Source organism: Typopeltis vanoorti, chromosome 20, assembly GCF_054136105.1.
Source record: "Typopeltis vanoorti isolate ZY-2024b chromosome 20, IOZ_Tvanoo_1.0, whole genome shotgun sequence".
NCBI lineage: Eukaryota > Metazoa > Arthropoda > Arachnida > Uropygi > Thelyphonidae > Typopeltis > Typopeltis vanoorti.
This window is the reverse complement of record NC_143568.1, coordinates 73150168-73169582: the sequence shown is the minus strand read 5'-3', so window position 1 is coordinate 73169582 and position 19415 is coordinate 73150168. Positions and strand designations below refer to the sequence as shown.

Genomic DNA, 19415 nt, shown 5'->3' with positions numbered 1-19415 from the left:
ATTTCTAACAAAATTAACAAATTCGCCAAAGTAAATGAAATAAGAAACAAAACATTAAGATCGGCAGTAGTTACCAAAAAAGCAGGCTAAGAATGTATAATATTGTATCAAACTACAATACCATTAAATTATATCAAAACTACCATTATAATATGGCAGTGGAACATGATCAATGAGAAAATAAGATAAAAGAAAATCATTGCAACAGTAATGAAATATATGAGAACAGCTGGCTATACAAGACTAGATAAAAAAAGAAGTGAAGACATACTGAAAGAACTAAACCAAACACTGATATGGAAACCGTAGAAAAATACAAAACCAACTGGAAAGAACCAATGGCATGTTATAGAATACCCAGGAAGATGATGAACTAAAAAATTCCGGTCATAGAAACAGTGGCAGACTGATGAAATGTAGGACTGAGATCGAATCAGGCCACCTGACCTAGATTCGTGATAGAAGGAAGAAGTTATTCAGACCACAAATGGTATGGTGCACATTGTTTGTGACATGTTGGAGGATGATATTTATTCCTTTGGTTGTTTCTGTAGAAGTTGAAGGAGAAGAATGGTACCAGAAGTCAAGTGTATCCTTAGGTTTTGTTGGAACGTACTTCCTAGTTTTTGATTAGCCATCTTGATGTAAAGTTGTTCTTAATAAAATCAATTAATTGCTGGTTGATTACTAATCAAAATATAGGGAAATTTATATTTATACTGTGCCACCCTATATTTAGATTAGCCTATGCAGAATAGTAGAATCAATCTTCAATTAATTCAACAGTCTCATTAATCATACAGGCCGAATTTAATATATTACACTTAAGGCCCCTGCAAGATCCGAACTTTTTATGAACGGTGCAATGAAAAAGAATCAAGCACACACAATATTGAAATCAATAAAACAAAACATTTAATACAAGGTTATATGACAAGTACATAAAATTATAATTCTGAAAACAAGATAATACATATAACTTGGTTCTCCAGGTCAAAACATTCACATAGAATCAAACATCATATCTTCAGATACTAAATTCATAGTTCTAATAATAAAAATTGTTCGTACAGTTCAAAACTTCAGAATGTCTTAGTAAATAAATTTACTAGCATCACTCAGTTGCACTCTATAATTTAACACTTAGTCAGCAAGCACTTATTAAATTATTAATGGCGACAGTTATTACTTCAAGGGGAATTACTTTCAAGCTTCTAACTTGGCTAAACTCAGCAAAACGCCACAGTAAATGTTAGGCTATTTGAGACGGAGCTATCACTTAAATCTTCTCACTGAAATAAAGTAAAATAGGACTGTTCTTACCGGGATTAATCCTTGCACATTAGATTCAATGTGAGCACATTTCAAAACTATATTCACTTATTACTCCGAAGCAACACTATTCAAAAGAATTCTTCACGGAGATAACTGAATTATTATTTATCGCGCTGTACAAATCTTGACAGACTTGCTATAAGGCAGAATAATTATTCCATGTTTACTACTGCATAACAAATTGAGCTTTGCACAATCCTTCTTCAAAGCGATATAGGAATACGTAGTAATTCTAGAACTTAGTGGAATTATTCTGGATTGCCTATTAATCTTCCGGTCTCTTGTTAATCCTATTATGGCACTATAATTCCGATTACTGCCACCGCTAACTCTACTCTCAGCTGCCTATAAGTTTTCTCCTCGTCTCCCCGTAGTGTTCTGAATGCTCCTGTGTCCTTGTTTACTTTCACCTTCTGTTCATATACCTTCCTTCTTCCTGCCTCAACTTGTTCTCTAGTCCAACTCATATTAATTGCTTGCTTCGAATTACCGCAGCTTGCGCATTCTATTTTATTTCTGTCTCCATGGCAACAATCAAAACAAAACGTAAACATAAGCATTACATAAGATTATATCTTTACATACAGTAATGAAAAATAATAAATAAAAATATTATAGTTCACATAAGGCACATAAAAGTTACATACATAGAATATCTTATAATATTACTGAAGTAATATAGCAATAAAATAAATGGTATTTACTACAAAGTCCTTGCATTAACATGACATATATTAAAATTATATAATTAAATAATAACTAATAACTAATAAAATTCAAGGAAAATACATGAATGATAAGTCTTAAGCAAGAGACTAACAAATAATATTTAAACAAGTCTTGCTAGGATATGGTAGATTATGTTAAATGTGAATGAAGAATAAAAACATACAAAATAATTTCATTCACAATTTAACAGTTTTATTATGATGTTACATGAGAATGAGAGAAAAACGGAAGCAAGAATTACCAAAAGGCAATACTGCCATTTGTACAGGAGGTGGGTTTTCTGCATTTGACTCTTAAAATCATATTTGGCTTTGTTGATTGCTGGTTGTTTTCATATAGTAAAGTTCTGAATATGATATTCATATTCAGAACTTTATATTTCCTTAAAACCTCTCTAAAAGTATTCTATTTTTTTTTTTTTTTTTGATTTCATATACCTTGAAGTAATACACCTAGCTTAGGAATCTCAGTCTTGCTTCCATTATTTCTCTTCCTTTGATTTATTGAATGCCATAATTTCTTGATGCCTAATAGTATATTAGAAAAACCAGCTTTTAAAAATGCAGAATGTGATCAGATACATTTTTTCTTTTCTTTTTTTTTTTTTTCAATGAAATGATTTACTCAGACATAATGACATAATTAAATAAATTTAATGACCAGAAGCCAAAAGATACCAAAATAGAAAAAGACTATTTACTATTTGGATGCACAACTAGTTTTATCTTAGAAGACTTCATCAGGTGCATAACATGAAAAGAGAAATACAAAAATACATTTGCAAGTTAATTTATAGTTGTTATTCTCTTGTAATGTATATTTTTGTATTTCTCTTTTCATATTATGCACCCAACAACATCTTCTAAGAAGATGAAATTAGTTGTGCGCTCAAATAATAAATAATATTTTCTGATTTGGTATCTCTTGGCTTCTAGTCATTAAATTTAATACCGATACACCAGTTATACTATATATATATATATATATATATATATATATATATATATATATATATATATATATATTGTATTGTATTGGTATTGGTATTGGTATAAGTATTGGTAATATTTATAAATACTGGCTATTTATATATATGAGGGTGGTTCCATAAGTTTCTGGCCTGACTAACTTTTAGAGGTGATAAACAACTGTGTCATCACTTTTCAATATAATCTCTCTTTACTTCAACAAATAACTTTTCACATCTTTGAATTAACATATTTATGTCCTAAAAAATAGTCTGTATGTTACTTCAAAATGGCCTAAAACTGCATCTTTCACCTTATGGTCATCTGCCAGTTTTCTTCCTCAAAGGTCTTTCTTCAGTTTCGAGAAGAGGTAGTAGTAGTCTGGGTGCTACTAGATCAGGGCTTTTCTCAGCAGTGCTTTGCCTGGTTTGCACCAATCCATGGATTCCCTTTTGGAAAGAGGATCATAATAAAGGACCATGGTTTCATCCCTGGTGACAATGGATTCTCTCTGATTCCCTTGGCAAAGCTCTAAAAACTTGTCAGAACAGGTCACACGATGCTCCTTCTGAATTGAAGAGAGAAATCGGGACACCGACCGTCATCATGTGAATCTTCTCATCAATGATACAAAAGACAGTTGCTATAGAAAGCCCCAACCTTGCTGAGATTTCTTTGAGCTTCAGCTGTCTGTCATTGAACAGTTCTTCCTCAGCAAGAGAGACATTTTCCTCAGTCATCACTTCCACAGACCAACCATCATGAGGATCATCTTTGATGTTCCGTCTTCCTAGACAAAACTGTTTAGCCCATTCCTTCACAGTGAAATATGAAGGCAAAGCTTCCCCATAAATACCATCCAATCACTGTTTGATAGCACTTTGAGAAAGCCCTTCTTTGGTGAAAAACTTTATCACAGCACTGTACTCAGTTTTTAACATTACTGCCACTTAGCATGCCACAAAGTGTCTTCAACTGAATAACGCAAGTAGAAAGTTGAAATTGGTATACTAAACTCTCCATAGATGGCGCTATCTATCGAGCACTGCATTTTAAAATTGGTGCAAATCCATTTGTATGTCAGGCCAGAAACTTTTGGAACCTACCTCATATATAAATAATCAGTATAAAGTATAATTTACTGTTGTCATGTATTTAATTTTTTGAAATCGTTATTTGTTTATTCTTAAATTTCATTTAGGTTCTCTAACTCAGGCTATTCGTAATTTTGCCAAAAGTTTAGAAGGATGGTTAACATCAGCAATGTCTGGTTGCCCAGAAGAAATGATTAAAACTAAGGTAGGCATCAAGAGATTTAAGATATTATGTGTCATGTCAAGAAAAGGTAAATGTTAGTGACGATTGATGACGTTACTGTCTTTTTTGTATAGTAGTTGAGTTATGACGAATTCATTTGTCATTATTCTCAAATTAAAAAAAAAAAATGCACGTGTGTGCATGTGCACACATACACACACACACACACTGTAGGCTTTGCTAATTTTGAAAGAACCTGTAGGAAAAATATTCCTAATATATATTTCTTATTGTTTAATCATATCAAGTAATCTCCTAAACAGTAAAAAGTGAAAGTTGTACCCTCCGTACTTCATCTGATTGCTTGATCTAATAAATCTTAAAAAATCAGATGATTTTTAATGTGGCAGCCTCTCTAGAGGATACTATCCACAGGGTGGAGAGGGGGATTTTTGTTGCCTTTGATCCTGTACCATTAAATGACAATTTAAAGAACTTTACATGCTATGGTAAACATAGCTGAGCTCTCAGAAAACTATTACATAACTGTTAAAAAGTATAAAATGGCATCTCTTCTCCCCACTCATACCCAACTTGCCTTATAAGCAGTCTTTTTTTAATCATACATAAAGCCAGTATTTCCATGTTCCATTTCCCTAGCTGTTGCTATAATTCATGTTGAATTTTATTTTCCAGAAACTTCAGCATGAATAATACATAAGCCAGTGTCACTGGCTTATGTATTATTCATGCATGTATTAGGTATATATTAGGAAATCATCATTTCCTAATATATACCTTCATGAGGTGTACAGGATACTGTAATGGTATTACACAATTAAGTTTACATTATTACCATTACAAGAAAGGATTGGCATCACCAGGGATGTGGGAGAAACAAACAGATCTGAGGAGAGGTGTGATGATAGAGGTGAATGACCAAGGGAGGGTATGGAGCCTCCCCAATCCCAGCCTTCACATTTGAGTTGGGGAGTCTCAAATACCAGAAGAGTTTGAAATAAAGGAAATTAAATTGTAGCATTCATAGAGTATATTTGCCCAAAAATTGTTGAAATAAATGAGATATGGTTAGATGAGGATTATATTTTAACAGGAATAGAGATGGATGGAAGGAGACGAGGAGTGCTGTCGGTGGTATCAGAGTAGTTATCTGCATCTGTGGTGGAGATGAAAGGAGTGAAATAGTAGCAGTAGTTTTGAAGCAGTATAGTGTTAGGGGGAAATGAATAGAATGAAATATCTAGATGGGTGTTGCTATAAGACTTGGTAATGTCTAGGGTAGTGAGACGGAAATATATAGGCAAAACTACTATTTATTTAGCGTATGATGTATGGGTCTCAGGATATTGCATACATACTACATAAAACACATAAAAACAATTGTAAAAATCATATTAAAGGGGATACGATGGGTTGAAATGATTAAACATTAAAAATTAAGAATCAAAGCTTAATTCTTAAATCCTGGATCCACTCCGGGGATTCTGGGATCAGGTTAAAGTCCTCTTTAGTGCCTGAAAATGAGTAGATAGGGCACTCGAGCACAATGTGATTGATAGTCTGGATCCTGCTTCTGCATTCACAGTTTGGAGTATCGGACCAGTTCCATTTATACAAGAGATGTTTACATTTCCCATGTCCTGTTCTGATCCAATTTAAAGTGGTCCATACATGTCTCGGGAGATCCAAGCCCCCCCCCCCCCCCCGACGAGATATTGAATTTGAAATGGGAATTTGAAAATTGGAGGTATGTTGAAGCCAATACTCTCCCCATGACTCGCATAGGTCGAAGTTCTGGTCGTTCATTTGTATTGCACTCCTCCAGTCAGGGTGCCTGGATTTCAATCTTTGTGAGGTATGGAAGGAAATGTGGCAGCCTCTCTAGAGGCCGCCACATTCCTTATTCCCATTCCACATTCCCATATTTTGTTTAAGTCTTGGGTCCTGCAAAGCGAGGGAGGGGCTGTATTACCGAGGGTTGGGAGCCAGTAACCAGGAGCAGATCTTAGAGCACCAGAGATTATCCTCATAGTTTGTCCAGCCAAACTAATAAGAAAAGGTTAATCATTATATAGACTGGAATGAAGAGACAGCATCTGGGGGGCAATGAGAATAAATTTCTTGTGTTTTTGAGTAACAACTACCTTACACGGTACATAACAGAGGATACATGGGGATTGAAAGCCTTGGATTTGATTATCTCATCAGAAGACATTTAAATGAGGTATGATGCTCCTCCAATTGATGAGAGAGAGTGACCATGCAGTGATCACTTTGGTGGTGGCCAGCCATATGAGGACCTCTGTGAAAAAGGGATGCATGTGGAACTATAAGGCTAGTGATTATGACAAGCTCATGAAACATCTTGCAGCTATGTCATGGAATGAAGAATTGGATGGAACAGAGGTTTGGGAACTGTCTGGCAGAGGCATGGTCTGAATGCATTCCAAAGGTCAAATAAGGTGGGTGTGAAATGGATGAATGGAGTGGTACAATTTGGAAGAAGAAGAAAGCATTATGGAGGCAGCATAAGATGAGTGATGGCAGTAGTTAGTAGCATGAGGAGTAAAAAGAGCAAGCAAAAGAGGTAACTTGCTTGTAAGATAGCAAAAGTGCAGTTAGCTAATGAGGCCAAAAGGAATCCTAGGGATTTTTTCAATATGTGATCAGTATAAGAAAGAATAATTATGGAGGGATGTTACTGGTTGGAGAGAATGGTAGAATAATAACTGCTGAGGAGGATCTAGTAGAGATGTTAAGGAGCAGTTCATAAAGGTATTTCATCCTCTTGAAAGTAACATCATGCAGAACTTTAGAGCAGTGGGAAGGAAGGAGCTACTAGTGGTGAGTGAGCAAGAGGTATGTCAGGAATTGAGTAAACTTGATATCAATAAAACCATAGGACTTGATGGTACAGTATGGCAGAAAAGAAACAGTACTAAATAACTACAATGATATATGTTATTGAGTATAATAAATAGGTTTACTAACAATATATTTCTATATATTGTTAATTTATATATAACAATATATAAAATATATTTCTTTTTTAATAAACAGGTTTATTAACAAAGAAATATATGTTTGAACATGATGATATGTGCATCAACAACTATCAGTGGAATCTTTGTCGAATAAAACATTAATGACAGTAGATTACGTTCCTGAAATGGGTTGTGACATCTGCTGGTCATATCATGTAATTTATCTCTTAGTTCATCAAGGTTTAAAGGTGGGTCATGGTGCAATACCCATTCCTTCAACATATCTCAAAGGCATCGAGTGATGTGAGATCAGGAGGACATGAAGGGTACGGAAATTCTGTGAACCTCGAAATGAGCCTCCAAGGGAAGTTCTGATACATAGGTTCTAGAACCACATGATGGATAACAGGTTGCTCTTCCCTTGGAATACCTGTGTACGAAATGGGATATTTTTTGCATGACACATATCCTATGCAAATACTGGGTGAATGGAACCAACACATTCTGGATATAGTATTCACTATTCAAGGTCATGGTTATACCACCCTGACCCAATTATGCCATGGCCTGAAATTGCACACCATGCAGCGACCTTCTCACTGTGAAGAGGTTTCTCTTGGACAAATTCAGGTCTCAAGAAACCTGTAGGTTTGTCTATTTAAGTGACCACTTAGATGGAAATGCACTTCATCTGAGAACCAGACATTGTGGAGGAAGGATGGATCTTCATAGACATTGACAATGCACAGTATTCCTGACATGCATCATAATCCATTGCTGTTAATCATTGACCTGCCTAAATGACATACAAAAAGGCACCCAGCTCCTTAAGGATTTTTGTAGTAACTGTCTCTGTATCCCAAGTTTCACTGCTGTTCGGCATTGGCTGTGTTTTGGAGACTGTAACACTTGTTCCAGCACACACACACACCCATGATTTTCATTTGTGTTAACAAACTCCCCAAGTGCTCTTTGCACTGCAGGAAAAAACTCCTGGTACATTAGAACCTTTCAATTAAAGCAACGATGACACTATGCTTGGAGTATGCTTACTTACAGAAACAATAAACTGCTCACAGACATGTTGTAAGCTTGGACCATTTACTCTACCAACATGTATGAATGAAAATAATGCTCAACAATGAGCATCTTTTCTTCCAATGTCAACATCATTGCTACAACTAAAGGTAATGGTGTAGATTCTACATGTGCTCTTCTATTAATGAGCATGCAGTCAAACTGCATATCTTATAGTACGTGTACTGTACTGAAGAGGGATGTCGAAGGTCAATACTTTTCTTGTGCCATACTGTATATTACTCCATGTCTTGCGAAATGTTCCAATTAGTAAACAGCAGCTTTAACTTATCCTTAATGGGAGTTATCCTTGGATTTGCCCAAGTTCAAAAGCAGTGGAAAGAGGGCAGAATTTTCCTGCTTCATAAAGAGAGTGATAAGGCTAAGGCTTCATACAGGCCAAGTTTGTCTGAAGTTGTGGTAAAGGTGCTAGAGAGGATTGACTAAGGTGGTTTCTAGTGATCTCTTTTCCATTTCCAGACACACTCATAGTGCCTGAACCCAAGCTTTGATTTTCTTAGATAATGTTTTTAATTTTAATTAAATAAAAATTAAAAAATCAACTTTTTTTAAACAGCCAGAAACATGCTGCACAAAGTAGGGTCATCATTCATAATGTGCTAGTAAGTAGACAGAAAACTGGTTATCACTGACTATATATGAATTTTGTTTATTACAGTCAGTTTTTTTTTTTTTTTTTTCGTTTTTTTTATGCGAATAAATCTCACCTAGAAAAAGCTGAGGCTGTGATACATTGGAACTGAGGCCAAGCTTCCAGAAACCCAGTGTAGAGTCTGAACGTTGAACTTCTTCAAGCAACTTCATTCTTCTAATAAGCAGGAGCAAATTTTGAATTATGTATGTTTCTTATTAATCAAATGAAATACTTTAGAAAAGAAAATTCCAAACATTATTCAAATTAAGGGGATATTAAATCCCACATTGTTTTAAAACCGAATAAGAAACTCAAAGATTGGAATCAGAGAGTTTCATGCCGAATATAGTAAACTATAAAAGTAGCAGTGGTTACTAGCGTGAGCTAATGCAAGTAGTCCTAATATGTAGTACAATCTCAGGCAACTCGTTGCAAAGGTGGGGAAAGTTCTGATCAATAATCTTGGTATTTTCCATAATGTAAAAACACATTTCCTAGGAAATGTATGCTGTTATTACATTATGATGGGAGGTCACTACCCAGACTGGTTTAAGCCTTTTTTGAGGCTTCGTCAATGAGTAGCTAGACCAAATAGATAATAAAGGGTATAGCGAAAAGAACTTATACGAACTTATATAATTTGAATAATGTTTATATCACCGAAATGAAGCCTATTGGCTCTTTATATTTAAGTAAAATTCCAAACTTTTTCAATAAGAGTGTGTGTGTGTGTGTGTGTGTGTGTGTGTGTGTGTGTGTGTGTGTGTGTGTGTGTGTGTGTGTGTGTGTGTGTGTGTGTGTGTGTGTGTGTGTGTGTGTGTGTGTGTTCATTGATTCTTACATCAAATTACTAATCAATATAGAAGTTAGTTATTATTTTTTAAACTTGTAATGAAATATTCAAATTGATAATTGGTGTGCAAGCATCAGTTATAGCCCATGAATAGATGGCATTATCTTTTTTGCAATATGAGTTACTTTGCAATACAAACAGACCATCTTCAGCATTTAAAAAAAAATGTGCATTGTTTATTTCACATGACACACACTGATTAAGCAAGATTGACAAAAAAATAAAAAGTGTGATAGAGTGAGCTGTTTTTTCTGTTATAGCGGGGGACAACTGTGGTGTCGAATGCGAAATGTTTCTTATTTTTATTTTATTTTTTTTTCCATAAGCTTGAATGGGAACAAAATAATTTTGTCTGTTGTACAGCTTATATTCACATGGTATGTAGTATTCATAATTACTAATTTAACACTGGCAAAAAAATCATGTAAAAAAAGATAATTTAATAAATCAATTACTAGTTTCATATTGTGCACTTCTTTGGATCGATACATTGAAACACAAATTCCTCTGAGAATGGAAAACTTTGAACAGTCAGCTATTGATAAATACCATACCAAACCAAGATTATAGGTGAGATCTGTTGAGTTTCATCATTTGGCCCAGGCTAAGAATAATATCTTCAACACTCCACTGACTTACTTAATTGTTTAACACGTTCGCTGCCACACTCCTCGGGCATAGTTTGTTACCACATGCCAAGTGCTTTCACATCTTCAAGGTCACTATGAGTAATCTTGTAGCCGGCTTATCAGACAATTTTGTTTCATGTGCCAACTATGAGTAATCTCGTAGCCAGCTTGTCGGACAGAATTTTGTTTCACACGCCAACTATGAGTAATCTCGTATCACCCCCACCTATATATTTCATGTGCTAACGACGGTGTTTATTGCATCTAGTCTCTAAAAACCTTCAATTTCGCCATGGCCAGTAAAAGAAAACTTACTGATAAAGAATTAGAAGCTTATGCTAATATGAGCGATGATAAATTTGATGAATTATTTGGTTCCGATTCTGAAGATGATCCTACAGACGACTCTAGCGGTGACTCAGATGATGAAGAAACTTTTGAAGATGAAGTTTGCATCCAGCCAAATACAACAACATTTACTTATTAGGAAAATTCAGAACAAGAGCCCCCACAATTTGACTTTGTTGAAACTTCGGGTTTTAAAATTGACACTACAAATTTCAGTATCAAAAAGTTGATTGAAATTGTCTTTTCTGAAGATTTTCTCACACTTTTAGTTGAACAAACCAATTTATATGCTTTACAAAATATTGAGTAAAGGCGAGCACAAATCAAAAAAAGTCAAGGAATTTCAAACTGGAAAGCAACAAACATACCTAAAATGAAATTATTTCTTGGACTTTTACTTCATATGGGTCCTTGTAATTTATCAACTTTACAATTTGCCATTTTGACGCTCTAAAATGAGCCGGAATTGATTTCAAATTTTATTGCATTATTTGCATTTCACAGATAATTCCCAAGCAGCTAATGATAAATTGCACAAATTAAGACCAGTCCTAGATCATTTTAATAGTGTAATGCGAAATAGCTACACACCAAACAGAAACTTATGTATTGATGAGTCAATGGTGTTGTGGCACGATAGACTGGCGTTTTGGCAATACATAAAAAACAAAAAACATAAATATGGTGTGAAATTCTATGAACTATGCGAATCGAATGGATTGGTGATAGAAATAAAAATTTATACAGGTAAATCTGAATCCTCTTTAGCGAAAATGGGTCACGCATATGATATTGTATTTTACTTGATGGAAGAATATTTAGACCGGAGTTATGTATTGCATATGGACAATTTTTATAATTCTGAAATTCTAAAATGCATATGGACAATTTTATAATTCAGCTCTTACTGACAGAAAAACTTACGTGTGTAATGCTGAGAAATAATAGGAAAAACAATCCACCAGATGTTATACAGAAGAAACTAAAGAAAGGGGAATTTGTCTGGCAAAGAAGAGGTCCTGTTTTAGTCAGCAAATGGAAGGATAAGAGGGAAGTTCTTTCCATTTCAAATATGCACAAATCTGAAATAGTTTAAGCGAAAAATCAGAATGAAAAATTCAATTAAAACCAATTATCGTTATGGCTATAATTTGGGTATGTCAGGCATCGATCTTTCTGATCAAATGCTTTCTTACTATTCCACCTTACGAAAGACAATTAGATGGCCAAAGAAATTTGCAACACGCATTTTTGATATATACATTCAAAATGTGCATAAATTTTATAATATAATTACTAGAAACACAATGACGCATTAAAACTCATCCATTCCAACAAAAACTTTATCTCAGTTTTTGTGATGTTTTTGGATGAGCTTACTGCATTACAGAATATCAGCAAGATTTGGGTCTTCATTATTTGGAAATTTTACCACCTACAGAAAAAAAGACAAAGCCATGCCATGTGTGTACACGAAACAAACAATGACGCAAAACACGTTATTATTGTCCTGTTTTCCAGGAAAAACCACCATTATGTGTGGAAAATTGTTTTAAAGTGTACCATTTGTAATTTGAATAAATTTTTTTTTTTTTTATTAATTTCATTTTATTAGTTTTAATTTGATTTACAAATTACGGGTTAACTCGTGCTTGGCGTAGGAGGTCGGTAATCAACATACAAGTATATTCATAGTTGGCTTCTGAGACACATATATAATATACTATATTTTAGCTGAAATTATTTCCCTTCTACCAAGACCCCAGATGTCTAAACAGATCTAATTATTGGAACGGTCTAAAATTGTCTGGAATAATCTATGTTAGGATGCAAGGAGGGAATTCAGAGCTTAGGTGATTGCCAAAAGTGCGAATAATGACATGGAATGCTTGATTTTGGAGTTTTCTGATCTGGATAATTATAAGGCTGCAAATAATAATAATAATAATTTTTTTTTTAAATAATAAATAAATAAAGATCAGGATTACAAAGGGAAGAACAAATCTGAAGGCCATGGATAACATCTGGGAAAGTAAAGTGATCAGCCTGCAAACAAAACTAAGAGTACTGGAAACATGCATCTTCAGTACTGTATGAATTTGAAATGTGGGTAATAAATAAGGAATCAAGAAAAAGAATTTTGGCATTTGAAAGAACTTGTTACAGGAAGATTCTAAGAATAGGATGGGTACAGGAATTCACAAATGAAGAGCTCTATCGGAAGATACAACTAAAGCAGAATCTATGCAGAAGATTATACAACGGAAGCTGCAACTATTTGGACACATCTGCAGAATGAGTGATGACCGGAAGATAAAGACATTCATGTTTGGTATTATGGATGGTGTAAACAGAAGAGGTAGACCATACAGAGAATGGACAGACGTCACAAAGGATTGGTGTGGAATGGGTTTATAGAGAATGCGACACTGCACTGGACAAAAAAAAAGGTGGAAGAAGATAGTGAAGGATGCATCGGACACCAATGATCAGTGAGCCCATGGTTTGTGATGATGAAATTACAGACATCAAAATAATGGATATCAGTCTTATCTAACATTAGCTATAAGTTCAGTGTTCAAATAACGACATTGAAATCATCAATTTTGGACCTTTCCAATCTTCAACTGGTTCATTATTCTTCAAATTATTGTAAAACTGCAAATACCAGAAAAATAGATTTTCAATCTTTCTGATGTTTGTTAGCTGTGTAGTGTTCAAAATAATAGGTAAAACTTCGAATAACAGACATTGAACATTGATTTTTAGATATTAATCAGGATTTTGGGAAAATTGGGTATTAGTCGATCTGATGCCATATAAGTTGCTGTGTGCTTGGCTTCAAAATATTCTTCTTCTTCTTCTTAGGTAATATAAAAAAGTATATTACTAAAATAACTTATTCAGCTGGATTTTTATATAAATTGAGTAAGCAAATAATAATTATAATTTTAGAAATTGTGAAATTACTTGTAAATAATGCACATCAGGTTGAGAATTTCTTAAGAATTTTTTTATCAAGGAAAATCACTGAAGTAATCCTGTTTTGTTAAAAGCTTACTATTTGAACCTGTTCTTTTTTTACAGGTAAGTGCTGTAAGTGCCTTTGCTCAGACTTTACGTCGATATACTTCTTTAAATCATCTTGCTCAAGCAGCAAGAGCAGTCCTCCAAAATTCTTCACAAATCAACCAGATGATGGCAGACCTCAATAGAGTTGATTTTCATAATGTACAGGTAAAGTGACTTCATATGAAATCTTTTCTGGTTTTGTGATAATATAGTTATCATACTTCTGTTATTGTTCGTGATAGCTTAATACTTCTATGGTATTATACTACATGAAAAGTTATTTTTGTTGGAATTTTTATGGTTAGGTTATTTTTTCATCAGCTATTTTTTTTCAAAAAATAGCTAACGTGAAAGCTATTTTCACATCAGTGACACATTACATTTGCAATTACAAGAGTGCTGTGACTCTGTAGTACACAAAGCATGTAACACAGACAAGTTGGCACATTTTAAAGAATAATGGAACTGAAAGTGGCCACTTTATACATTTTAAAAAGTTTCTTCCATTGTTAGATATCTGACATCTTGCATACACTGAAGAATAATCATGTAGTCTGTTGCATGTGTGCTATTTGTTGTGTAGGATAAACAGTTAGATTGAAAAAGATTTGCAAAACAAACTCTGGAAAGGTAATGAAAACAAAGAGATCCTAAAAATTAAAGATTGCCAAGAAATTATATTCTTGGTTTTATCCTTTATCCAAGTATAAGCAAACAAAGTTTGACGTGAAGTAACTTCCCGACTGGGCTACTTGTATATAGAGGCTAATGGCTTCACATTAATTGCCTTAGTATTCTATAATGCAAGGCACATATCCTTACAAACATGTATAATGCTATGCATTATGGGAACGGTCGCTACCCACAGTTTCGACCTTTATTGAGGTCTCATCAGTGGGAGCCAGACCAAAGTTGAAGAGATGCAAATGTCATATATTTATCATATACAAGTAGCCAAAAAATGTCACACCTTATTACTAAAATACTCTGGATTAGAGATAGATGCTAGAAGTTTTTCCTTAGATCTTTAATTTATACTATAAATTAAAGATCTAAGGATCTAATTGAGAGCCTTTTGTGTATTAAAAAAAAAATGAAGGAGAAACACACAATGCTCTTTGGGAAGAGACAGAGATAATGCATATTCTGACACAATAAACAAAATGACTCTTAATGTTTATGTTGTCTGTACTGATCAAGCACTTTAATGTATGGATGAAATGGACTAAGAGGAAGTGATATGTTGAACTACCAAGAATGAGCAATGTATGTGATATGTGAGTGTATCTCAATGGATTTATATTTTTAATGCTTATTTATGTAATTTTTTTATATTCACAGTTATCATTTGTAACCAAGATTTTGAAAATGCTGTTCATAACACAGCAAAACCATTCGTCTAATAAAAATACCTTTTTGATTTTATTGTTGAATAAGACCATGCAAACATTATTTTATAATATTTATTTATTTTATATATTAATTTTCTGTTTTTAGCAGCATGAAATGATATAGTTACAATATAATATATAACACTAACTATACCAACTGAGGAGTATACTAGGTTCTATCCAATATTCTCTCTAAGCTGTGTGTGTGTGTGTGCATGCACGCGCACATGGACACCTGTTAATAAGGAAGCACACATGCCTAGTAACTGCACGCACAAAATTTTTGCTTTCAGAACTTCTAATTTACAGTCAATAAATTTTGAACATACTATAAAAACAAATTACTTGATAAATCATACTTGTCACTTATTTTATTTAGTAAGTGACAAGTCTCAAATGTCTCCACTCCAGTATTACGCTAACCCATTCCATCTTAATACTGTGCACTCTAATTAGTGACTTTTAGCCTGCACCTTGTGGATGAACTGACACTGATATCAGCAAGTTTCAGATGCATATTTGTTTAAAGTGCCTACTGTTTAGACAGTACAGTCACTTGAACTTCTACAAACAGCAATAGATTTTTGTAGCTACTCAAATTTAACCAAATTAATTTAATGCTCTCAAGTTTAGAGTTTAGAATAATATGATAAAGTCACACTAATTTGATCAACTGTTAACACTACTGACGGTAGTGTTAACAGTTGATGGTGGTTAATAGGAGAAATATTATATCATCATCATCATCATCAAATTCCTGCCATGTACCCTCAAGGGGTGTACAGGATATGATAGTACTACATGAAAAAAATTACATCATTATTAATTTCCTATCTACAATTTTCCTCCAAATCAGTCTGTTACTTGTCAACACTCCAATATTATCAGATCTTATATTTCTATCATCTAAAGCACTTTGTACCGTATCAATCCACCTATATCTTGGTCTTCCTCTCGGTCATTTTCCTGCCAACCTGGCAGAGAACACTTGTTTTGCTAATCTTTCCTCGCCCATTCTGTTTAAGTGACCATACCACCTGAGATTAGCTCTGCTAACGCATTCCTGGATGCTGACAATGTCAAGTTCTTTCCTAATATCCTCGTTTTTAATATGATACTGTCATTGATGCCATCTGTTCACGCCTATAATCTTTCTCAGGACTCTCATATCTGAAGTCTCTAGTCTTTAGTCAAGTGTTTTACTTCTGACCCAGCTCTCAGATCCATAAGTTAAAACTGGTTTGAACACTATCTTGTATACAGCTAATTTAGTGTTCTGACTGATTTCTCTCTTATTCCATATGAATTTATTCAGTTGACTTCCCACCATACCAGCTTTGCTGATTCTATTGTCTATTTCTATATTTAATTTACCATCTTCAGTAAAAATCGTGCCTAAATAGCTGAAATGTTTTATATGTTCCACAGGTTCTCCATTCATAACACAGTTGACATTTTCAATGATTCTGCCTATTTTCATTGTCTTTGTCTTTTTATTGCTGACCTTCATACCATATCTATTACAAGAGCTATTCAATTTAGTCAGAGAGTCTTGCAGACTTGTAGCGGATTTATTTAGAAGTATAACATCGTCCGCATAAAGCAAAGAGCTGACATTAACATCTCCAATTTTGATATCATGTTTAATACCACTTTCCTTCATAATGTGATCCATATAGATAATGAATAACAGAGGAGATAATGTACATCCTTGTCTCACACCAGATTTAACATTAAACCATCTTCCTGTACTTCCTTCAATTCTAACTGCTGACTTACAACTGAAATAAAGACTAAGTATTGCTTGATATAATGTCCCATTGACACCATATAACTGCAGCGTATTGAATAGCTTCTCTCTTGGCACCTTGTCATATGCCTTTTCCAGATCGACAAAACTTAAATACAGATCTTTGTTATATTCCCATGCTTTCTCGACTATTTGTCGTAAAGTGAAGATCTGATCCTGACAGCCTCTATTTGGCCTGAATCCAGCTTTTCTTCCACAATTCTTCTCAACCATTTCTCAAGTATACTTGTATAGATCTTGCCAGGAACACTCAGTAGGGAAATACCTCTGTAATTCTCACATGCAGTTTTATTTCCCTTTTTATATATGGGTACTATGAGAGCTCTACTCCAATCATCAGGAATTCGTCCCTCTGTCCAGGCTTTCTGAACTATGCAGTGCAGCCACTGTAAGACTCTTAATACCACCATACTTCAGCATTTCTGGTCGAATATCATCTACTCCTGCTGCCTTTCCACATTTCAAGCCTTTGATGGCTTTTTCTACTTCAAGTATGGATATGTATTCCTGACTGCATGCCTGGTCAGTGTTTTTTACCACTGTGCTGTCATCACTGCTTGTTTCATTTAGCAGTTTTTCAAAGTAATTACTCCATACTTCAAGGATATCTTTTTCTCCTGTTTTCATTTCACCTTTATCATCTCTAATTCCTTTTACAGCACTCTTTCCTCCATTCCTAAGCTTCTTCAACAACCTCCAGAATATTTTGCCACCTTCTTGATAGTTATTTTCTATATTCTTGCCAAAGTCCTCCCATGACTTTTGTTTAGCTAGTTTTACACACTGTTTAGCTTTCTTGCATTTGTCTCTATATTCTCTAAGAGCACAAGCTGACTTATTTGACAAGTATAACTTTTGGTATACTTTCTTCTTTTCCTTCACTGCCTCTTTAACCTCCTGTGTCCACCAGGGAGTTCTGATTTTTTTTATCCTTACAAACAACCTCACCACATGCCTCTCTGGCAGAATCAATCAATGTTTTCTTCAGAGTTTGCCACTGAATCTCCAAGGTTTGATTCCTGTTCTCAAACTCTTTCATCTTTCCTTCAATAATCTTTGTGTATTTTAGTCTACAGCTCACATCTGAGAGCTGCTCAACTTTTATTCGCTTTAAAACTTTCGTACATGTTATTCTTTTCAATATGAAATTCAGTTTTATCCTGCTCAAGACTAAATAGTGATCGCTTCCAATTTCAAATCCTCTGTACACTCTGGTGTCCTGCACCAGGGAGAAAACATCACTATCAACAATAACATAGTCAATGAGACTTTTCTTATTCCTTGCCTCTTCTCTCCATGTGAATTTGTGCACATTTTTATGTTGGAACATGGTGTTAGTAATAACCAGTCCATGTCCTGAGCAGAAATCCAACAGATATTTGCCATTATTATTAGCTTTGCTCTTTTCTCCAAATTTTCCCAAAATATTTTTGTATGTCTGATAATCATTTCCTACTCTGCTATTTAGATCCCCAACAAGGGCCAACTTTTCCTTTTTCATTGTGTCAGTTGCTTTTTCTAAAGCCTCAAAAAATTCTTCCACTTCTACCTTAGTAGAACCTTCTGTGGGACCATAGGCACAAATAAGTCTCATTGTCCAGTTCCCCATTCTTATATTTGCCCACATTACTCTACTTGAGACTGACTGCCATTCAAGAAGATTAGCCTCGTATTTTGTGTTGAATACTATGGCTACTCCTTCTTTTCCTTGATTGTCATTGCCTGAATATAACATTTTGTATTTATTGCTCAGAAAGATCTCACCAGTTTTGGTCTTTTTTGTTTCAGTCACCCCTATTATGTCAATCTGGTACTTATCTAATTCCTCAGCTAGCTCCATTTCTTTGCCATTCAGGCTTCTTACGTTGATAGTACCGATCTTTAACTCTGGTGATGTTGAGTTGAGGTTTATTTTCAGATTTGTTCCAGTAGCTGACTTTTCGCTGTTCGCCCTGGTTCCCTGGCGAAAACAACGGGGGCCTTGTTTAACCGGGCGACGCCCCAGCCGGCATGAAATTTTGTCATGTTGTACCATCATTCTATATTTTGGTTTAACCAATAAGAATACAATTTGGTCGGCTAAATCCCAAATTGCCAGCCCATCCTCGTCCGTTCAGTATCCAAGTAGATACCCAACAGGGTGCACCACGAGAAGGTGAGGATTGGACATTAGGTCAGAAGCCCTGGTCGGTTCTCTGCATTCCTTTAAAGGCTATGTGGAGGTCTCCTCTCAGTTATACAGCTTTGACCCTTAATATTATATTAGCAGTTTTAGTGGGGTTTAGG

At 34.6% G+C, this 19415-nt stretch overlaps 1 protein-coding gene across 4 annotated transcripts in view; it reads left to right on the top strand.

Annotated features, from left to right (window-relative positions):
* The window catches only part of LOC150095560 (DNA-binding protein RFX2-like), a 663123-nt gene that overhangs the window by 569820 nt on the left and 73888 nt on the right, over positions 1-19415 (top strand). For all 4 annotated transcript variants that reach the window (XM_090410808.1, XM_090410810.1, XM_090410811.1 and 1 more), the window contains 2 exons: positions 4234-4331; positions 13944-14093. In XM_090410808.1, the coding sequence (XP_090266934.1) occupies positions 4234-4331; positions 13944-14093 (248 nt within the window). The remainder of the gene's footprint in view (positions 1-4233; positions 4332-13943; positions 14094-19415) is intronic.